General features: G+C 32.4%; 2 protein-coding genes across 2 annotated transcripts; one reads left to right on the top strand and one right to left on the bottom strand.

The window, feature by feature from the left end:
- The first annotated feature begins 13,646 nt into the window (after positions 1 to 13,646).
- Positions 13,647 to 18,258, top strand: LOC122582892 (protein NPGR2). Its single transcript, XM_043755321.1, has 6 exons — positions 13,647 to 13,831; positions 14,611 to 14,829; positions 15,221 to 15,473; positions 15,856 to 17,072; positions 17,158 to 17,311; positions 17,792 to 18,258. The coding sequence occupies exons 2-6, from the start codon at positions 14,659 to 14,661 to the stop codon at positions 18,106 to 18,108; spliced, it is 2,112 nt and encodes a 703-aa protein (XP_043611256.1). The 5' UTR covers positions 13,647 to 13,831; positions 14,611 to 14,658; the 3' UTR covers positions 18,109 to 18,258.
- Positions 18,259 to 21,053: 2,795 nt separating this feature from the next.
- On the bottom strand, positions 21,054 to 23,137 carry LOC122583993 (protein NRT1/ PTR FAMILY 5.2-like). Its single transcript, XM_043756363.1, has 4 exons — positions 23,116 to 23,137; positions 22,806 to 23,023; positions 22,033 to 22,604; positions 21,054 to 21,945 (listed from the first exon to the last, which is right to left on the bottom strand). Exons 1-4 carry the CDS (start codon positions 23,120 to 23,122, stop codon positions 21,072 to 21,074), a joined length of 1,671 nt encoding a protein of 556 aa, XP_043612298.1. The 5' UTR covers positions 23,123 to 23,137; the 3' UTR covers positions 21,054 to 21,071.
- Positions 23,138 to 24,471: the final 1,334 nt, after the last annotated feature.

The following is a 24,471-nucleotide window of genomic DNA, read 5'->3' as shown; positions in this document are numbered from 1 at the left end:
TCAAATATCATAACAATAGTTTTGGGGTTCTGGAGATGAGATTTTGTCCTAAGATCCGGGATCGAATCTTAATTCTCCATGATTTTAAACATTTACCTTTTCGGACCCGTGTGAGTCGACAGTCGTGTCATCACACCCGTGGTCTCTAAGGGTGCTTTTGGGTTCTAACATCTAACATATATACTGCCCGCTTGGATATCACTGCTAGAGTTTGAATTACTAACTAACTAATACATCGTTGGATAAAATATAGCAATACTAAAAGATTATTGATTTAATTTTTTAAATTTGATGCTAAGGTTTTTAACCATTTGAAGTGGAATAAATGATAAGCTTAACTCTTACATTACTTACCGGTTAGTTTACTAGTTTTTTCTATTCAATATTACATATTACAAAAAACGGATTTAAACGCAATCCTGAATTCTACAATTAGGATGAAAATCATAGAGATATTATCATATACCTTCAATATCTTTTATACAACATCAAATCCTTTTTTATTATTTAAGATCAGTATCTAAATCTTAACCTTCGCATATCTACTTAGTGCAAAGTTATTGCATCATCCGCGTATGTTTTGAGTGTTATATAAAGTTACTCCAATTTTTTGTCTTTAAACCTTGTTGGAAGTGTGAATGATGATATAGATGTTGTCCTAACACCTAGTTGTTGCTGAAAGTATAAGTGGTAACCCTCTTATGATATTTTTTCTAACTGCTTTAAAATAAAACTAGTTAATCTAAACCGTTCTTCGTCACTTTATCTTTTATCTATTTACATCTGATAGCAGCAAATTGATTTCTAATGTATTACATAAGGTAATTAACGGTTATTTTTGTTCATTAAATTAAAAAGAAAACATAAAATTTGACTGAATAATTAAGTTATTAACTATTAAGTTTATTAAATAAAAACGAAACTAAGGCTAAGTATTTTAAACTACTACCCAAAGCTTAGAATTCAATTTTTCAATTGACATATATGCGTCACATTTATGTTCATACAATGAAAGTCAACAAAATGATTTATTGCACATACTTTTAAAAATAGTTTATGTATTGAATATTGATAGTGTTAAACTTTCTTTTTAAGGGCTTGGGCTTGTTGTCGAACGAGATGGGGGGCTTTTTTCCTGCTTAGTATCATTTATTTATTTATGAGGTTGTCTAATATGTTGTTAACAGCAAATGATTATATGTTGTTTCACCTCGCATTCAGGAGGGGGTTGCGTTTTTATTTCAACACATGTAAAAATTTATGTGAGGACGGGGCTGATGTTTGTAGCATATAATATTTTCCCTTTATTTATATCTATGCAATCCTTTATTTTAATTTTAATATAATATAAATTTAGATGAAAATAAAATTATTTACTCATATGTACAATTAGAACATGATTGAACAAATTATTCGTGTCTAATCAAGTTGATAATCTTAGTTTTAATGATTTATATCTATCATATCGTACAAGTATCAAAATATATACATTCTATTATCGGTACACTACATGTTGATTATTTCAGCCTTGTGATCCATTGGTCTTCTCGATGATCATTTCTCTTGCTCAAAAATCGCAAAAAACATCCTTGTAGTAGCTATATTGTCGCAAATGTTTGATTTCTACATTAATTAGTTTATTTTGGGTTTCAAAAGTTATTTCTTTTATAATTTGTTAAAAGTGCAAATCTCATCGTAACTAAATTTTTTTTTCTTTTCAACAATAAACATTACAACATATACGCCAATAATCATAAACTGTCCTTAAACCTTGGTCTTTTACACCAAGAGCAAAGGCTTCTACCACCCCAACAAAGTGATGATAGCAACGTAACTAATTAATAGTATTGATTTTTGTTTTCTATCGATTAAACGGTTTTTATAAAACCGTTGTAAATCTTGGTCTACAATTTCCCCAAAGCTACAAGAGGAGTTGACGAACTCATGACATAGCCACGAGTCGCAAATCTATACTGGCCGGGAGACCTACAACGTCAAATAGTTCAAAGAAACAATCAAAAATCGATAAGTTATCAAAGTTATTTCATCTGCATGTATAAGTAAATATATATATATATACTTCCTCCGTCTCAATTTAAATGTCATATTTTGACTTTTGAAGTCTTTCATTCGTAACTTTGACTGTAAATTGTTTCGTGTGTGTTATACCAAAATGAATGTAAAATATATGAATAGATTGAACTTTAGATGTACATTTCATTGATATAACTTTCATTAAGTATTATATTATACAAATAAAAATACTTATAGTCACAGTTAGAGCACAAAGACTTAGGAAGTCAAAATTGAACATTTAAATTGGGACGGAGAGAGTATATGTAAATACATTTTAATTCAAAATTTGATATATTCGATCCTACAAAATAAGGAGACTTATATATTGAAAATAACTAGATGGATGTCCTCGTCATCCACTAGTCGGCTACTAGTGGTGGTGATGACGACAATGAGTAATGTAGGTAATTGCTATATAAAAGGATAATGTAATTATTTTAGGAGTTAAAAGATATATGTCCATAACAGATAAAAAAAAATGGGCAACTGCTCGTGATGACGTAGTACATAATATTTTTATTTTTAAAATTATCTATGTGATGTTTTATAAAATTTTTCATAACTACAATTCTGTTATAACATATAACGTTATTTAAAAAAATTAATTTATATAATTTAGTTCCTTACGTCTAGCATAAGGGTCTTTTTTCTCGGTCTCCTGGACCATAAATCCTTTGGGTCAACCCATGTAGTGTAGCATAGTACTGTTTTCTTTCTTTCGATTTCCATCATATTACAGGTGTTGTTTCGTGCGCAACGAGTTTGGAATGAATGCTTCATGTTAGGTAAGCGGTACAAAGCAAAGGCTAGCTTGTTGCTTTGAGTTTAATAAATAATTTCATTATGACTTCATGGACATTATGATAATCGAACGTTTTACTATTTTTATATTTTAAATTTCAAATTTTGTATCATAAGCCCGTGTCTTCGAATACAATTCAATTAAGGATTTAATTATTTAAAGTCTGAATAAAACCCAAATACAGTATCTATCTAGAAGTGAAACTAAAGTCTTTTTCATAAAATTAAAATGTACAATTATTAAGTACAAATATCTTTGATGTTAAGCAATTTATTTATGATTTAAGAATTTTATCAAAAAAAAATTTATATTTATAATCTATAAATTCTTAAAAAGAGCTTACCTTTTTTATTGTATTTGTTTATAATATCTTTTCTAATGATGACAAAACTTTTTGATAAGTAAAACTCAATCAGCCCCTGAAAGGACAAAACTCTGAATCGAAAAAGATGTGACATTCTTTACCTATATATATATTTTTTTAACTGTACCCGTCAATCCCGATACAAACAGGGTATGGGGAAAAATTGAGTAATCGAAAACTCCTAATTCGTATTCGTAATAAGCAATGGAGTACCTTATGGATTGTTTGTCATGGTGAGTTAAAATATAGTATAACCATGAAACTTACGTTTTGAAGGAAAAAAAACTATAAATTCTTAAAAGAGCTTACCCTTTTTATTGTATTTTTTTATAATATCTTCTCTAATGATGACAGAACTTTTTAATAAGTAAAACTCAATCGGCCTCTGAAAGGACTAAATTAGGAATCGAGTAAGATGTGACATTCTTTACCTATAGTTTTTTTTTTTAACTGTACCCGTCAATTCCGATACAAACAGGGTATGGGAAAAAATTGAGTAATCGAAAACTCCTAATTCGTATTCGTAATAAGCAACGGAGTACCTCATGGATTGTTTGCCATGGTGAGTTAAAATATAGTATGACCATGAAACTTACGTTTTGAAGGAAAAAAACTATAAATTCTTAAAAGAGCTTACCTTTTTTATTGTATTTGTTTACAGGATCTTCTCTAATGATGACAAAACTTTTTGATAAGTAAAACTCAATCGGCCTCTGAAAGGACTAAACTAGAAATCGAGTAAGATGTGACCTTCTTTACCTATAGTTTTTTTTAACTGTACCCGTCAATCCCGATATAAACAGGGTATGGGGAAAAATTGAATAATTGAAAACTCCTAATTCGTATTCGTAAGAAGCAACGGAGTACCTGATGGATTGTTTGCCATGTCGAGTTAAAATATAGTATGACCATGAAACTTACGTTTTGAAGGGAAAAAAACTATAAATTCTTAAAAAGAGCTTACCTTTTTTATTGTATTTGATTATAATATCTTCTTTAATGATGACAGAACTTTTTGATAAGTAAAACTCAATCGGCCTCTGAAAGGACTAAACTCGGAATCGAGTAAGATGTGACATTCTTTCCCTATAGTTTTTTTTTTTAACTGTACCCACCAAACCCAATACTAACAGGATATGGGGAAAAATTGAGTTATCGAAAACTCCTAATTTGTATTCGTAAGAAGCAACAGAGTACCTGATGGATTGTTTGCCATGGTGAGTTAAAATATAGTATGACCATGAAACTTACGTTTTGAAGGGAAAAAAAAACTATAAATTCTTAAAAAGAGCTTACCTTTTCTTTTTTTTTTATTGTATTTGTTTATAATATCTTCTCTAATGATGACAGAACTTTTTGATAAGTAAAACTCAATCAGCCTCTGAAAGGACTAAACTCGGAATCGAGTAAGATGTGACATTCTTTACCAATAGTTTTTTTTTTAACTGTACCCGTCAATCCCGATACAAACAGGGTATGGGAAAAATTGAGTAATCAAAAACTCCTAATTCGTATTTGTAAGAAGCAACCGAGTACCTGATGGATTGTTTGTCGTGGTGAGTTAAATTATAGTATGACCATGAAACTTACGTTTTGAAGGAAAAAAAAATTATAAATTCTTAAAAAGGGCTTACCTTTTTTTTTATTGTATTTGTTTGTAATATCTTATCTAATGATGACAGAACTTTTTGATAAGTAAAACTCAATCGGCCTCTAAAAGGACTAAACTCGAAATCGAGTAAGATGTGACATTCTTTACCTATAGTTTTTTTTTAACTGTACCCGTCAATCCCGATACAAACAGGGTATGAGGAAAAATTGAGTAATCGAAACTCCTAATTCGTAAGAAGCAACCGAGTACCTGATGGATTATTTGCCATGGTGAGGTAAAATATAGTATGATCATGAAACTTACGTTTTGAAGGGAAAAAAATGTTTATAAGATAAGCAAACACCAGGGGATGCAAGGCATCAGGCTATGCGGTTAGGAACAACATATGTATGAACAGTTTTACTTATAGATAGCTGAGATCTCTATGATTGTTGATCCTAAGGTTATGGGTATGTTTGGTATGGAGCTTTTAAGAGGTTTTAGGAGCTTCAAGCTTTAAGCTTTTAACATAAAGTTCATATTTATTTAAAAGTCTTGTTTAATTGATTGAGCTGGAAGCTTTTAAAATTAGGAAAAAAGCTCTTTTTTCCAACGCTCCTTTCACTAGCGTTAGAAGATGGCTAGAAGCTTTTAGGATATACATTACATAAAAAACCTTCAAGATTTTATTAGCAATCACTTTGACAGTGCATAGTCAAATAAGAAAACTTAATAAATTACGAATACTTTGGTTGAGAGTTTTCACGTTTGAAGCCAAGTGTGATATATTGACACAAGTTTTCAATTTATCCTTGTTATCATTATTAATATCCTTTCTATCACTATCAATAAGTGCATTTAGAAAAATTATTAATACAATATGATGTACATGTGTTTACCAATTGTATTATAAGGATTAAATTTAGATATATTGTATACACATATATCATCATGTTTAGTATTAAGTACTTTTTATTTATGTCTATTTTTGTCATTTTATACATTTAATTAAAAGTTACATTTACTCTACCAAACACTTAAATATATATATATATAAAAAGTTATAACTATCAGCTTTTGGCTACAGCTACCAGCTTGCTATGTTTGGCATAAGCTTTTCAAGAGCGTTTCAGGAGCTTTAGCTTTTTATTTTAAACTAAAAGCTCCTAATAATTAAAAGCTTTGTTTGGATGCAACTAGCTTTAGCTTTTATTTGAAAGAAAAAGCTCCAAAATGAAACGCTGGTTGAAGTAGCGTTTCAGGAGCTTTAGCTTTTCGATGGAGCTTTTACTCTTTAAAAGTTACACAAATGCCTCTTAAAGTTGCAGCTACAGCTACCATACCAAACGCTTTTAAAAAATAAGAGCTATAACTTACAGCTCCAACTGAAAGCTACAGCTTACAACTCTAATTAAAAGCTACCGCTGCAAACTACAACTACTAGCTACATTACAATTACTAGTTACCAGCTAGTTTTGCCAAACATACCCTATATATCTGAAATGACCAATTATTATGGCTAGGATTGAAAGTCAATACACAATTGAAGGCTGAAATTTAAAGTGAAAATTAAATGTCATCAGTTAATTAACTTGCTGCCACCCATAGATATTATAGTTGTACATGTTTGTCGATACTTTCAAAACACCGAAGTAAAGTTACGGTGTATAAATAAATTAACCTGAAGCATTGAGATAGCCATATCTCCAAATCCATATCCTCAGTTTGAGCTTCTACCGTTACATGATTCGCTAGACATAAATGATTAGAGCATCGATTACGACCATAAAGCTCGTGTAGCATCATAGAAATGCAACAACTCTAAATAACAGCTTGAGATGACTTGTCTTTCAAATACTCGTATCAAACAAAAGCCTACAAGTTTTTTATTTGAACTCTTTCTGATCGCTTATAACGGATAATACGTCTTTTGATAATAAAATACGATTATATCACCCTTAAATATTTATACCTTGTTCTCAAGAAGCAACGAACTTTGAAGTTTGAATCAAAGTTATGGATGAAATAATTAAAGGACAAAGTGAGGATGGACGTGATGATGAAGATTTTGTTAACGAGACATATTATTATATATACTAAAAAACATGAATTGGTTTGCGTGCGTCATACATTTTCAACACTTTTAGTCTCTATCGTTAAATTTGTTGCAGCAATGGTCCTCATCAGCTAACGGCTGCTAATTTTTTCCTGCAATTATAGTCCCTGTCGTTAAATTTGTTACAACAATGGTCCCTATCAGCTAACTTTAACCTTTTAACTTTAGGTTTCTTAATATTTGCCACATAACTTTAACGTTTTAACTTTTGTCACATAACTTTAATTTCTTTTACTTTTAGCACAAAAGTTTGCTTTTATTTAGTTTTTAAACATATGTTTTTCTAACTATTGCCACGAAAATTTCATTTTTTTTTTTATTTTTTATGATGGAAACTTTTAACTTTTAACTTTTTGTCACATAAATTTAATTTTTTTTATTTTTGGCATGAAAGCTTTGTTTTATTTAGTTTTTAAATTTTTGTTTTTCTAATTTCTGCCACGAAAATTCATTCTTTTTATTTTTTATCACATAAACTTTTAAACTTTTATTTTTTGTCACATAACTTTTATTTCTTCTATTTCTTGCACGAAATATTTGTGTTATTTCCCCATTTACTTTTTATACATTTGTTTTTTTAACTTTTGTCACGAAAGTTTCATTCTCTTTACTTTTTATCACATAAATTTACGAATTTTTCGTCAATCTACTTTTTGCCACATCACTTTTATTTCTTCTACTTTTTACACAAAGTTTTGTTCTATTTAATTTATACTTTTATTTTTTCAACTTCAGCCACCAACGTTTCATTTTTCTTTACTTTTTATCACATCACTTTTCACCTTTTAACTTTTGCCACAAAAATTTCATTTTATATAATTTTCCACATGTTTACATGTTACGTAATGTCTCCCGGGGCAACGCCCGGATACAAAAAACTAGTTATCTACTACTTTTAAACATACACCAAAATATCAACCCAAAAACATTTCAATCATCACATTCTAGACAGAGGTCATGAGTTCGATCCTTATCCCATGCAAAGGTTGGAGGGTCTTTTCTACCATTTAGGTAGAAACTGGAAGCAACCTCTCTACTTTGGTAGAGGTAAGGTCTGCCTACATCTTAACTTACACCGTCGAGGTATTGGGGCTCAAAACCCGCGGAAGGCGGCACTGAGCAATTACTTACTTACTTACATTCTATTTTGTTTCTTTTAATTTGTTCTTCTCATATCTATATCTATCTATAACCCTTTTATAAAGCATATTGTTCTCTCTTATTTTAGGAAATTAAGCATTTTTTTATACCCAAAATACTCTTATTTCTTAATTCTAATTCTCCTATACACCTAATAAATAAAACAACTATCTTTTTAAAAATTATGAAGGAATTAACCAAAATACCATTAATGATTAAATTACAATATTAATTATTTATCAAAAATATCTTTATTAACCTTTTACATCAATTTCCTTTACATCAATTATCTACACCACTAACAGTCGCCCCCACTACCAAACTGTTACCTCCACAACTACCACTGCATTGTACGGTTACCGTGCTAGTCTCTTTTTACAAGTATTAGAATATATGTTTCGATGATAAATTTAGAAAAAAAAAAAGACTTTTCTCTTTAAGCCCCATTCTGGATCATTTTATAATTGTGGCCGGCCGGTTATCTAATTCTATACACGACTTTTATTCAATAATCCATCAACACCTTGCAATCTTGCATGCACTCTTTTACAATGATCGGGACCGACAAAAGCCACATCTTCAACATATAAAAGATTAAAAACATCTAAAATTAGTAAGCAAGAAATATTCTTTTCTTTTGACCATCTTTTTGGGGAAAATTGACAAATTTCGTTCAACTTAGTGAAATACAGTTTTCGATTTTCCAGAGCTATGTGCAACTGCTTCTTTTTGTTCAGGTGATTAGTTAATTTTCGGTGTAATATATTGCTTTAGGTTCACATCATCTTTGATTTTTTGGAAAGGCAACTATAATCCATTCACATTTACAAAGTGTCTATTATGAAATTTGCACCCACAATGTATAGATTGATGGTCATCGCATATATAACTGTTGACTATTATTTTATGTCGTGGAACAATGACCACTGTATGGTGGATGGATAATAAGGCATATCCCAATACACTCGTCGACAAGCCTTCGAAGGCCTCGTCGACGATGACACTGTTGTTAGTGTCTCGTCGATGGGGTTCTTCGTCGGCTCCCATTGATCCATCGACACGCTTTTGACGAGAAAAAAGAGAGGAGGAGCGTATGAGACAGAGCAAAGGTGTGGAAGAGGTGTTATTGTTAGTGAGTGTGGAAGAGGTGGATGAGGAGAGAGAAAAACTGACGTGACAGTGTGAAAAAGGTGTAAATGAGCTCCCTATTGGGGAAAGCCTAATAAAAAGATGAGTGAACGAAGATATAGTGGCACAAAGATGTCGGAGTGTAAAAAGGAGAGCCTTCGTGCCTTTTAGAGTATCTTGTGTAGTAGTTGTGAGAAGCTCGTGGGCATGGGCGGAGCCAAAATTCTTAATTTAAGACAGCCAAATAATTTTTATTATACTAACAAACATAAAATTAAGCTACAAAATTAAATTACACCAGTCTGAGTTGCCAATAAACTTTAGACTAGACAAATACAAATAAAAATAATGCTAAAAATATAGAATTTTATTAATATTACTAGATTATTAACCCGCGAATACCTGAAAAAACACATTTAAAACTTAGGGTTTTAGAAAGTTAAATAAAGAATGTCACTTTATAAGTCATTGTAAGTTGTATTAGTTGATAAAAAGGTCGAAATACAGAGAGGAAGTTCTTACGGAGAGAAAAGATAAAAAGGTCTTTTTTTTAGTTTAATTTCTTAATTTTTTTAGTTTTTCATTTTTTTTTAATTATCCCAATGCATAAAAAAAAATTTAAAAAATAATAAATTCTAACCCGATTTAGTGAGTTATAATCGTATAAGGTTTTTTTCAAGATGATAATTTATTTATCAAGCTGATTTGTAAACAAAGTTGATATTTTAGTTATTTATGTGATTTTAAGTTAACATTTGCTTTTATCTAGAAATTCAAATAATGTTTTATACTTGATGTTATTTTCGATACCATATATCATTTGATTAAATGTGAATTTTTACATACGTATAATTTATATATATATATATATTTTTTTCATTTAGCAAGGTTTTTCTTTATATTATCTATTGATTATATTTTGATTGATTTATTTTTTTATAATTTTTAATAACAGGTAATACTATTTTATCATTGTATTATGATATTGAATATTTTTAAACATGCTATTATATAATTGTTTATATGTTATCAATTTATTTTTTTATGCGAAATCTTATAATTTATCATAAAATCTCAGTACATATTGAAATGAAAATATACAAGACATATTTTGAATATACCCGTCCATCAGACAGACCAAAAACTTATAATATATATATATATATTATAAACCCTTATAAAGAGAATTGGATTTAAGACTTTAAGCAATTTTTACAATATCTCTAAATTACCCCTAACATTAAAATAAGTAACACATTCACTTCACACCTATTATACTCTTCACACCACTTATTTGTCTTTCTTTCTTTTATACTATCACTGTCCAGTGTGACAGTGCCTATCATCACCGACACCCCAACCATCATCTTCCATATCCATCACCGCCACAGTTAACCATCGCATTTTAAATGGTACCGCTACAACGTGCGGACATCCATTTAGTGTATATATATACGTCTTATCTTGTTTATCACACACTATTACATATAATTTGGTGCATTTTTTTGTTTTCAAAACTTAAACTTTGTTGATGGCTTCTCATGTAGCAGGTTTGGTTTTCTTGTTTGAGTTCCGTTTATTTATAAATGTTTGATTATCATTAATATTTGTTTTGATTATAAAAGTATAATTGCACTAATGTGTTTTATATAAAACTTGGAAATTAATAAGGAAATTGTATTCTTTATCAATTACAACACTTGTATCCTTGTTTGTATGTATGATATGAATGAATTGAATTTTTATGATATATATATGTGTTTTATATGAGATTTCAATAAATTAAAAAGGTTATGAATAGATTATTAAAGAAATTAAAAAAGTAAGAAAGAGAATCGCTGTCTCCAAAATCTGCAGTAGTTATTTTCATTATTAAATATTAATAGCTATATATATATTATTAAGGGGTTTGCTAAACACAGTCCTAAGGACTGTGTTTAAGTGCATAAATTGTTTGTACATTTACCATGAAAATCAGGGGGCATGCTTTTAATATGGAAAGTACAAGTTTTTTTATGCACGTTAAATACAGCCCTTAGGGCTGTATTTAGCATTTCCCTATTATTAATAATTTTTAAAGTATTCTAAATAAGGTCATGATGTCACCTTTATGATCGTAAGGTCATAATTTAATAAGTTTCTTTATCCAAGGGTTCTATCTTTTTTAAAAAATCTTTTCATGCCCTCTTTTTATTATTATTGGTAGATGGGCTAGATATTTAAGGTAACTAGACGAGCATGGTACCCGCGTAATGTGGCGACGACGATATTAGTTGCGATGTGGTGGCATCGGCGTCTAGTGGTATTGGTAATTGATACAATGATATTTGAGTTTTAGGGATAGTGAATATCTTTTAAAAGATTATGGAATGATTGTGTAAGTTAATTAATTAAGGGTTAAGTCACTGGATGAACAATGTACTTTTCTTCGTTTACATGGTTGCCTATTGAACTGGATTATTGATGTGTATCACCCATATACTTTTCAGTTTTTTACATGGTTGACCAAGTGCTGACCTGATGATCTGCTATAACAGGTGATGTATCTTAATAATTCAGTTCAATGGGCAACCATGTAAATGAGGGAAAGTACATTAGTCATCCACTTCAATGGGCAACTATGTAAATAGAGATTAACCTGTTTTAGCAGATCATCAGGTCAGCAGTTGGTCAACCATGTAAAAAATTGAAAAGTATATGGGTGATACACATCAATAATCCAGTTCAATGGACAACCAAGTAAATTAGGGAAAGTACATTGTTCATCTAGTGACTTAACACATTAATTAAGGGTAAAATGGTAATTTCGCTGTTCCAAAATTGTAAACTTTTCAACATAGGGGTATAATTTTTATATAGTAGTATAGATAACTAGAGTTATATTTATATGATTAATATTAGGTTATTAGATATAAGTACTTTTTAAAATTGAACTAGATGGATGTCCGCGAGATGTGACGGTAATTGTGGTAGCAGCGAAGGTGCAACGACATCGGCAGTGGTGGCGGCGATGTGCGGCGGTGACGGTGGCGGTGAATGTAAATTACTAGGAGGGCTTAATATTGGGTTTTAAGAGTTGGAGGATATATGTTTAAGTTATTTATTATAGGGAAATATTTAATGATGTTTCAATTAGTAAATAAAGAAGAAGAGTAATATGATTATCTCAAAATCTTAATTACTTAAGGAGCTTAATTTGCTTTATAGAATAATATAGATATTTAATTGGATGACCAATCCATACTCAAAATTCAAAACTAAAACATAACCATGAATATTTAGTTTAATATTAGATATAAATACAATGTGAACTTTATATACATATCCCAAACATAATAACAGATAACGATATACAACATCATTATCCTAAACACAATAGGAATCACATGACATGAGACGATCATAGAACCAAACACAATTTACAACAGAGGGTTACTTGAATCTTAAATCCAAATCAATAAATACTCCATTCAAGATTCATTCTACCTCCCAATCAAAAAAGTACATAATTTTCTCCTTTTTTGTATATTAGTTTTGCATTTTAATGTTTAAAGTTACAGTTGTCACTCAAATCAAGAGTCCTAATTGTTATCAAAAAATATAAAAACAATCCTAATTGTTATCATATTATCATAGAACAAGTGATTAAAAATAAACCTATGCGTGTTATGGACGCGCATCATGATTAAATACATGTACTTGAATGTCAAGTATAGGATCACAAATATGTTTATATTTTAATTCTTAATTATCTATTACAATAATATCACATTATGAGTACACCTGGTTTCAAAATATTCTATAATGGAGAAATTATTATATATAGCTTGTGCCTTGTGGAATGACTACGACAAACAATTACATCGATTTGTCTAGGTTAATAATGACAGTGACAAACCTATTATTATTGTACTACAACTTGCAAAATATAACACTTAAAACCGTATTTGTTCAAAATTTTAAGTCTTTATGACTTAAATGTATGAAAATTTTATATTGATAATATCGTAAATTCCGTGTCCAGTGTTAGACACGTGTCTAAAATCTAGTTCAAAACTAAAACATAACCATTAAAATTTATTTGTTATTGAATTTCGTTCAAAAACAATATCAAATCTAAATAACCTAGTCCGAATAATGTATAACCATAGTCAGGATTATTAGAAATTTAGAACAAGTTCAACCTTAACCAACGTGAATGCCTCATCTCTTACTTTTTGGCATAAGCCCAAATCAACTAAAAACAACTCTAAACATTTATGTGACAGCTAATATTCATTGAAATTTCCTTGCTTAGACGGCCCGATCATATTAATTTAACTTCATATACATTATTATTCTCATTTTTATTTTTATGACGCCATCTTACACACATGGGAAAACAATATTCAAAAAACCAAAATAAAAAAACAACACCCCATATGGGCACACAACAATAACTACAATAATTTTTGGATTCATCAAAAACCCAAATTGATGCCTTCTTCTTCTTTCAATAAAGATTGTTAAAGCTTCAAACTTTACTTGATTCCTTGTACATCCAACACTTTTTTACCTCAATTTGAAAGTGGGTTTTGATGCATTTTTACTATTTCAGTCTTTATCAAGAAAAAGGTAACATTTTTACTTTTACTGAAGTAATTCTTTTGGTGATCTTGATTGGATTCAGTTTGTGTGTGTGATTTTAATTGTGGGTTTTGGTCTCCGATATTTGCGGGTATGTAAGAGTGTCCACAATTCACCTCCATTGGGATTTTGGTATTGTTGACATTGACATGATATTTTGATTGTTAATTGTGAATTTGATCTTTGATTTAAGAATTTAGGATTTTAGTGTTATAGCTTGTTGTTCTGTTGAGAGTTGTCTTTTGTATACTTGATTTGGTGTTTTTGATCTGTTTTTATTTTTAATATGGTTTTTTCTTTTCTTTTTTGTCCAAGTGTTTGGGATCTTGTGGAATTAGTGAATATAGATTAAAGGTTCAATTGGGTGTTAGTTCTTATAGAAAAAGATTTCTGTATATGTTATAAAGACTCAAAATTTGAAGTCGTTTTTCAAATCTTTCTAATTTGGATGCTGAATTTTGTATTGAAATGATATAAAGTAGCTTAATTTAGATGATTATGCTTTATAAACTGTATATTTCGTAAGTGATCCCTTTTTTCTCTTCTACACGAGAACTTGATAATTTTAGAAAAAATAAAGATACCTCTTTGCTAGATCCCGTTTGCCTTCCACGAAAACTCAATTCATGATGGCCGACTGGTTGCGTATCTATCAAAATGCCTATCTTTATTTTTTCAAATCTTTGTGAGTGTTCGTGATTGGGGCTTTTGTTCCTTTTTGTTGTATTGTCATATAATTAATTGGTGTTATGCTGTTTGTTTTATAGAGTAACACAGTCACACATAAATTGGACAGAATAGTGGAAGAAAAGGAGATGAAGCTGGTAAACGAGATTATGCGTTCTTCAGAATCACTAGCAGTGAATGATTTCTCCTCAGATGCTTGTTATTCTCAAGCAACAGATGAAGTTGATAAGAGGATAGATACGGGTAATATTGAAGAAGCCGAGTCATCTCTTCGTGAAAATGGTTCTTTAAACTTTGAGGTTGTTTCTCTAAACCTTGGATATTTTCTGCATATCTTGTTTGGTAAATTGAATTCGTAGCCTCTTTTTCCTGAAAATGTGGCTCGTTATCTCGTACTGTTAGAGCTAAGTTAATTTTGGGTCATTATGAGCGTGGCTTTAGATGTGCATCTGAGGTGAATATCGTGACTTATGGTTGAGCTTTGAATGCTTGGCAAGAACCTCTATTGTCGAATTATATTTTGTCAATTTGCATTAATCATTTTGAGACGCCCATCCAAACTAATGCTGACTACTGAGATGATAATTTACAGATTTCAATAATCAAATAGCCGACAAAATTCAGAACTTAATCTTCTCTTTGTTTGACTTTTACCACTTCTCCTATTAATCCCATGATATCATAATATAGGAAGCAAGAGCATTGTTAGGGAGGTACGAATATCAAAAGGGAAATATAGAAGCCGCTCTTCACGTGTTTGAAGGGATAGATATAGCCACAGCAATTCCAAAGATGAAGATTAGCCTTGTCCAAAGAGCCGAAACTCGTAAAAAACTTTCCCATAGTTATGCGGAGCCGCCATTGTCGATACATGCTGTTGGTTTACTCCTCGAGGCAGTTTATTTAAAGGCAAAATCGTTGCAAGTTCTTCAAAGGTATAAAGGTACACTTTTGTTATATTATATATCGTTATTTATTTATGTGTTTACCTGATCTTAACATGCTAGGCTTAGTAAAGGCAGGGCAACTATTTGGAAAAGTTTAATTATATTGAGTTATTGTTGAGTAAAATGTTTAAATCAGACAATTTTTTGAATCTTATATAAAGGGTTAGTGAAATGGAAATAAAATTCTCTCAAGTTAACGTTGAAAAGGTGTAAACTGGTTTAATTCTTCTAGTTGATCAACTTCAAAATGCACATCAGTGTTGACAATAATCAGGTGATTTATTTATCAATAAAGAACTTAGAAAAGGCGATTTTTATATCGAAATTATGTTACTTTTGCGGATCATTAATTATAAATCTTGATTCAACATTTTGCAGAAGCTGCTCAATCGTGCAAAATTATTCTAGACATAATCGAATCCTCATTACCTGAAGGCTTGCCTGATAACTTTGGCGCTGACTGTAAATTGCAAGAAACTCTAAACCATGCAGTTGAGTTACTTCCAGAGTTATGGAAACTTGCGGGTTCACCCCAAGAAGCAGTTTTGTCTTTCAGACGGGCCCTACTTCATCACCAAAAGCTAAATGCAGAAACAACCGCAAAAATTCAGAAAGATTTTGCCCTTTTTCTTCTTTATAATGGAGGCGAAGAAGCTATCCCCCCAAATTTAAGATCCCAAATGGACACTTCATTTGTGCCAAAAAATAACATTGAAGAAGCGATTTTACTTCTAATGATATTATTAAGAAAGGTTTCTTTGAAGATGATCAAGTGGGACCCAATGATTTTAGATCATCTTTCTTATGCCTTATCTATTTCTAATGGACTAGGAGCTATGTGTTCACAGCTAGAAGAGTTGCCTGCAGGAATTATTGACAATAAAGAACGATACCTTCTTTTAGCCCTATGTTACCATGAACAAGGTGATGATTCATCTGCTTTACAGTTATTAAGAAATATATATAAACACGATGATTCACATTGTGGGCCTGCTTTACTGTTGGCCTCAAAAATTTGTGGCGGAGATTCAAATTCTTCCGAAGAAGGTGTAACTACTGCTAGAAGGGCCATTCGGGAGTTAGAAACAAGATGTGATGAGATGGTTGGTGTTGCTTATTATTTATTAGCAATTTCAATGTCGGTTAACTGTAGATTTGCTATTAGTGATCATGAAAGAGTCGAGAAACAATCTGAGGTGATTCTTTGTTTAGAAACAGCGGGGATAATGACGGGAATGAATGATTCAAGAATTCTTTATAATTTGAGTTTAGAAAATGCTGAGCAGAGGAAGTTGGATGCTGCTCTCGGCTATGCAAAACGCTTGACTAAATTGGAAGGTGGGTCTAGTGTTAAAGGTTGGATCCTATTGGCCAGGATATTGTCTGGTCAAAAACGGTTTTTGGAGGGTGAAACAGTCATTAACGCTGCTCTAGAACAAACCGGGAAATGGGATCAAGGAGAATTGTTAAGAACTAAAGCAAGGCTTCAGGTTGCACAGGGTCAAATAAAGTATGCCATCCAGACGTATACACAGATTCTTGCTGTTCTTCAAGTTCAGAATAAAAGTTTCCGATCTCATAAAAAGAACCATGAGGTAATGTTGACTTTTTGGCAATTATATCAAGAGTCTGATCTTGGTGTGAAGTTTTTAACTTTTTGTAATTTTTTTTGTTTTGTAGATTGGTGGAAAGCATCTTCGAAGTTTGGAAATGGAAATATGGCATGATCTAGCTATGGTTTATATGAAGTTATCCCAATGGCGTGATGCAGAGGCTTGTCTTTTGAAATCGGAGACGATTGATTACTACTCAGCTTCTCGATTGCATATCACTGGTATGTTCTTGATGTTTTCAAGTTTTAGTCCATCCCTATAAGGAAGTTAAATTGTTTTCATACCTAGTGTATCATCATTATTTGATGATTCTAGTAAAAGGCATAGCCTTAAGTAGAATAGCGGGCGATTTCAACCAATTTATGTATAAATGTTAAATAATCGTTTTTTTGTATGATTTTAAATACTCGCAAAAAATTAATAAATACTCGTTTTTTATAACTACTTAAACTCATTAAGCTTGCATTTTTCATGTTTTTTATAATCACATACACGAGGAAATTGTTCCAATCCTGCACTTTACCTGGCTAGTGAAAGAATTGGTCTGGCTTGGGCACGTGTCATTGAAAAAAAGTTATTTTTGCATTCATCCTTGACACTTATTTATGAAACAGTTCTGAAATTTTGGATAAAGTTTTCTAGGTCGACCCCCTCCTTGGAATGCATGGCTGATTGGCTGATTCTGTTTCTGGTAACTGCAGGTTTACTCTATGAAGCAAAGGGTCTCGAGAAAGAAGCCCAAAAAGCTTACGAACTTGCTTTAGATGTGGATCCTTGTCACGTGCAAAGTCTTGTTTCGATGGCTGTGATTACCCAGCGAGCAGGAGGCAAATCGGCTGCTACAGCCAAAAGCTTCTTGACAGAAGCATTAAGGCTAGACAGGCTGAACTCTTCTGCTTGGTATAATCTTGGCTTGTTTTACAAAGACGATGGTCCCATGTTCACAAGGGAAGCTGCCAATTGTTTTGAGGCAGCAAGCATACTCGAAGAGACCGAACCAATTGAGCCTTTTAGATAACTACCATCACATTGTTGATACGAGTTATTTATTTATTTTATTTATCATTGTTTCAATATGTACATTATAAAACTGAGAAACGCAACCAACGGGCCAGAGCAATTTTTTTGTGAAGTGTCACATTCACTTTGCTTAAGCAAATTAAACTTATATTAACATCTATAAGATATATTGATTATGCAGTTTCGCACGCAAACAAACGGCTCGAGAACTAAAGATTAATCAACGACGAAAACCCATTGACAACGTCAATTTTTACTCATAAACTTAGTAATATTCATCTGCTTTGTAAAAATCCTTAGGTATATAAAGAGTAACAGTCTTAGATAAACTAAGGAACATAAAATATAGTCTTATAATAAATAAGGGGAAAGCTTACATGTGTATTTTAGGAGGATATTATGTAAAATTAAGGGGTTATATATGTTTATCAAATTCAAAAGTTTGATTTGTAACTTTTTTTAACATGGCAGTACCTAAGATAGGTTAAGTTATGCAGTACGGATCATTTTTCCAATAAAAGAAACCTAAGGGGGGAGGGAGTGGTCGCGGGGAAGCGGGGCCGCGCGGGTACACCGCCGCTGGCGGTTACCCGCAGGAGAGAGAGTGTTTTTTTCGGTGAAGAACCCCGATGGGGGGAAGAAAGGAAAGAGAAAGGGGGAAGGAGCGAGGAGGGAGTTGATTGGAGGAGAAAGAAAGTGGTGGAACCTAATTCTTTTTTATATTTTTTTAGTTTTTATAGATTATGATATTATATAGTAAATGATGAAGTGCAGATGGGGAAAATGGGAGAAAGTGTCGCCAATGATTTGGAGAAGATTGAGAAAAATTGAGGTGTCAAGTTTTTATTGGTTAGTGTTGGGGGAGGATGGGTGACCACTCCCTCCCCCTAATATAGATAAACTCAAATAATATAGTAGTTTCATCTTGCACACTAAGAAATCAAACACGTCCTATAATCTGGTCTGTATGACCCGGGCCTACTGATGGGCCAACTAAATTTTCATAGCCCCATTGCATCATTCTCTCCGTCTTTAGAAAAACTCGTCCTCAAGTTTTCCGTAAGCCGTGATCATGAATCTGAACCACATCCGCCCGGGTCGAGAGGAACATCACCACAATTCCCATTCATTATTATCATTACGACCAGCCTAAATAGCTTAAATTCATGAGTCATCTTGCCCAGCTTGACACTTGTATTACGCGGATCAAATGGAAATAGACATAGTACAACATTCATCATTAATCGATTAGAAGTACTTGACTGGGCTAGGTTAGTCCCATGTGGCCCACCACAATATAAATTCTTCTCCAATCTTACGAGCAAGGCCACAGTTACATTAACTTTTTCAACACGCTTTACAACTCCACATGTAATATTCTCATCCTCGTGCATAGATAACTAACCTCCAACTTCATTATAAATATCTTTATTCTCTAAAGCATGTACGATTCTTTCATCAATAAATTTAAATTCACTTTCCTTTTTGAAATCCAACATTCCGACCTACTCTATTTGATGGCTGAAATATGAATACATCCAATTTCGGCAAATCACAATCCATAGCCACTCTAAAGCAACCAATAACCATCACCTCATCCCCCAAATGTATAGTCGGAAAATTATATCGGAAAATATATGTCTAGTCGGAAAATATATGCCATCGGAAAATATATGTCTAGTCGGAAAATTCCATAGGTTAAGATGATCGGAGAAGGTGATCGGAAAACAAAGAATAGAAAAATAAGTTTATTTGTATGATTTTCATTTTTCGTCCATCAAGGTGACTTGTTTTTCACTTTTTGACCCTCGAGTGTAACGTGAAATGACATTAGTGCGCTCACGTGTTTAGCACGTGCGTACGTTAACGACCAAATATAAACTCCGTCGAGAGGAAGGACCTTGATTGCAAAATTTTGCCAACTTTAAGGTCAAAATTAATATTTTTTAACTATAGGGATCAAAAGTGAAAAACGCATCAACTTCAAGGACGAAAAATGTAATTTACTCTGTTATTTATAGCGGGTTAATTGAGAGACCAGTAAATGACGGTTAAAAAACAACTTTTGGTTGATTGGGGTGGATTAAGGTATTACTTTCTTAAAATAGGATAAAGGAGAAAAAAAAGAAAACAACAATGTCGTATTTCACGGGTTTTAAGTCCAAATATTTATATCTAACCTATATTTCAAAGCAAATCTACTTTTCAACTTTCAACTTTTCAACATTCAATTTCAACAATGTACACATGATAATGCATGATGTATCATACATTAATGCCTACAACTTTCTCTCTCCTCCATAAATCATTTTATTCCTCTAATTTTTTAAAAATCTTTATCTCAAAAACCGTACATCGATAAATTATAAAAATTATATGGGTGTTCTTAAAATTTCATGCTCTTTCATTAGAGATATCATTCGATATACTTTCGACGATTTTTTAAATCCGAGGGCTGAGGCCGTACGACTAAGGCATTTGGCTATGACATTCTATGACATACACTCTATGACCTATCACCTTCACCATTCTTACCGTTGCAACGTGTGAGTACTTGCTCTCATTTTAATAGTGTATGGGAAGGTTGAGATGCAAACAACCTACCCTACCATGATGGTATGCAAATGCTAAGAAAAGAACCTCCAATCTTATAAGACATGTACCGCTGCAACGTGTGAGTACTTGCTTTCATTTTAATAGTGTATTGGGAAGGTTGAGATACAAACAACCTATCTTACCATGATAGTATGCAAATGCTAAGAAAAGAACCTCCAATCTTATAAGACATGTAGATGAAACCTTTGACCTTGTTAACTATTCATTTAACTTAGCTGGCAGCTGGTTTTACTTACTTTTGTAAAAATAACTTGTATCAAAACAATCTGCCATTACTGGAAAAAAAAACTCTTGTACATGAAAAATTACAATCAACAATTGGTTTTTCATTTGATGTCAATCAAATCAGCTAGCAATGTATCCTTGTTCGGTATACTTCACAATATCTTCTTGCAACTCGTTTTCCGACTCATTCACTTCAGTGTTGTAGACGAAGTATTTCGCGGCCACAAGGAAGAACAACAAGTTCAAAAAGCTCAAGATCGCATAAAATGCATAGTAGTAGTCTAACCGAGACTCGTTTAAGTTGTCTAGAATCCAACCTTTGTGCCCATTCTTCTTTGTAACGTCAGCCACAGTCGATAAAATGAAACTGCTAAGGAAATACCCGATTCCTATACCAGTCGTCCAGTAAGCCGTCCCTAGACTCTTCATTCCTTCGGGTGCTTGATCATAGAAAAACTCAAGCTTTGCCACTTCTAAGAAGCTATCGGCGACCCCCATCAATGCAAACTGAGGGAGAAGGATGAAAATACTAAGAGGGACTGTTTGGTCCTTTTCGAAGATCCCATGATCTCTAGCAACGTTAAGGCGTTTTCTTTCTACAATGCTAGCAATGACCATGATAACGACATGGAGAACTAGCCCGATTGCCATTCGTTGTAGTAACGTGATGCCTCTTGGGTTGTTGGTGTATTTTCTTATTGTGGGAACAAATAAGCGATCATAGAGTACAATGCTTATTAGGAGGAAGATTGTTACAAATACTGAAAGACATGCTGGTGGGATGTCGAAATGTGGCCCAACTGAGCGAACTAATGTCACACCTTGCTTGATGAAGAGTGTGTGTGTCTGTGCAATCAATGTACTAGGTATGAATGTTGCTAACAAGATCGGAAGCATTTTTACCATTTGTTTTGTTTGTTCGACTTGGGTTACTGGACTCACATTCCATTCTGAAACGGGTTCGTCAGTCCTCACAGCAGCCCGGTCAAGAAATCTGCATTTTTGTTGATATCATAGATTAGTAATCTGCACCAACACATGTAGAATGATTTAAGTACAAACATTATAATAAAAGGTTAACCTTAATGAAGTGGTATGGCCAATCATGTACTTTCCTGGGCCAGAATACTCATCTATGCTCAATTCATAAAGCTCTTTCGGGTCATCAGGTACAACCCGGTTCCACTTTCGTGTTGTAGCAACTAGTACTTTTGCCATCCTGGTAAACGGGCTTCCTGATGGTGGTTTATGGCGGTACATTGGTTTCCCGAGTATAAAAACTACCATTGATGCCACCAATCCTGCAGTTGGAATCCCATAGCCAAGTCCCCATCCAACATTGTCTTGTATGTAAACCAAAAAAGTGTTGGAGAAAAAGGTACCAAAATAGATACTAAACATCCACCAGTTAAAGAAAGTGAGTTTCTGGGCTCGTTCTTTTGGGTCAAAATCGTCAAACTGGTCAGCACCCATTGTTGAGATGTTGGGCTTGGTTCCACCAGTTCCGATAGCGATAATGTACAAAGCACAATAGAAGATACCAATCTGGAAAGATGATGCTTGTTTATCGCAGTCTGCGTAACTTATGTCTTTACCACAAGATGGTGGTTTTAAGGATGGCAACGTAACTACGAGGGTCAATAAGCACATTCCCTGTTTCCAAAACACATAAATCAAGTCATTTCATTAAAATCTATAAACATTATTTATAAAATTCCAAAAATGTGAACTATGAAGTGTTTGTGGCTCGGCCCAACCCTTTTAACATTTACTAGTTAGACTATACATACTTGACCTGCCATTACCCAAGTTGTCAATTTACCACAAATGTGACAGAGAATGAAGCTGTCTTACCACAAGGTAAATAGCCGAAGCAAACATGAAGGTCCAATATCGCCCAAGATAAGTATCCGCGATGTAAGCACCTAATATAGGCGTTATCCACACGGTCCCAACCCAGTTCGTGACACTATTTGACGATTTCACAGTGCCCTCCTTTAATTCCCGTGTTAAGTATAACACGAGGTTTGTTGCTATTCCATAGTATGCCATCCTTTCACATACTTCATAGCCTACAATCATATAATAAAAAATGACTTTTCTAGACAATGTTTTTTCATAGTTAAGTACTTGATAGACGTACTAATATCAAAAAAGGACTTGCCTAGCATAAAATAACAAGCTTTCCATCTCCCGGTTGTCGTTCTCAATACAGGTCTTCCCTTAAGATCTGTAGTCCCGTCTTGTGTATAATCTTCTCGTACTCCAATCTCTTCTCCTTTCGTTTCCATGGGATATAGTCACAAATGCACACAAGGCCAAGATACTTAAGATATAGGTGATATATTATAAGTAATTCGACGTTTTATAAAGCTTCATTATGGTCCAATATTTAGATTTAACTATGCACATAATTGTCATTTTCTAAGAGCTAATGAGACCATATTATGCAAGTTTTTAGCGTTTTCGTTGCTCCCATATAATTGGAATCTACTATAGTTTTAAACTGAAGTCAACTTTTTGTTTAGATAATCTACAGTTTATTTCTAACTGCAAAAATGATAATCTTAAGATCCTTTAGATTTCTAATTTTGTAAACCATCAAGATGCTGCTTGACCTTTAAAATGAATTATTCAGAATAATTATATTAAATTAGTTGCCAGCACTCTTTTTGATAATACTAAGGTTAAATTCAAATTCAAATTACTCGTATAACATATACGAGTATATATAATAAATTAAAAATGGCAATTAACTTGGCTTCCAATTAACTCTAAACTTCAAATTAAACTTCTCCTAAATAACTTATCCAATTAAATTAAAGTTACTAAGCACTTTTGCTTTGAGAGGACACATAACTTAGAAAAATCAAATTCTATATTCTTTGTACAATCAAAAATCATGTTTTCTTTTATTCAAATGACTTTGTTTAAGTAAATTAATTAGGTTAAAAACACGGCTTTTGAGACCAATGTGTAGTCTTGTTTACGACACTCAGATGCTCAAAAATTTGTATTTGAACTTTAGTTACACGACACACGAGCCTTGCATACACCTCAGCTATTATGTTTACATAGTTATAGTCTGCATTAAATGTTACGAGAGCAAGTACCCGTGCGTTACTGCGGTGAGAAGGTGGGGTTGATAGGTCCTAGAGTGTGATAGCCAAATGACTTAGCTGTACGGGTTTCGCCCTCGGATTTAAAAATTCATCGAAAGTATATCGAATGACATCTTTAATGAAAGAGTTTGAAATTTTAAAAACACCCATATAATTTTTATAATTTATCGATGTACGAATTTGGAGATAAAAGATTTTGAATGAATTGGAGGAAGAAATGATTTATGGAGGAGAGAGAAAAAAAATGATTGGTTGAGATTTGAAGAGAGAAAGAGTGTTATGTAAATATAAAATTAATATATGGACATTTTAGGAAAGTAAATATTGAAACTTAAAATGTAAACGATGTAGATTTGCTTTATAATATAGTATAGGTACATTCCGGTAGATGCCTTAAA

This window comes from Erigeron canadensis, chromosome 9, assembly GCF_010389155.1.
Source record: "Erigeron canadensis isolate Cc75 chromosome 9, C_canadensis_v1, whole genome shotgun sequence".
NCBI lineage: Eukaryota > Viridiplantae > Streptophyta > Magnoliopsida > Asterales > Asteraceae > Erigeron > Erigeron canadensis.
The sequence above is the reverse complement of the archived record's forward strand: the minus strand, read 5'-3'. Positions and strand labels throughout refer to the sequence as shown.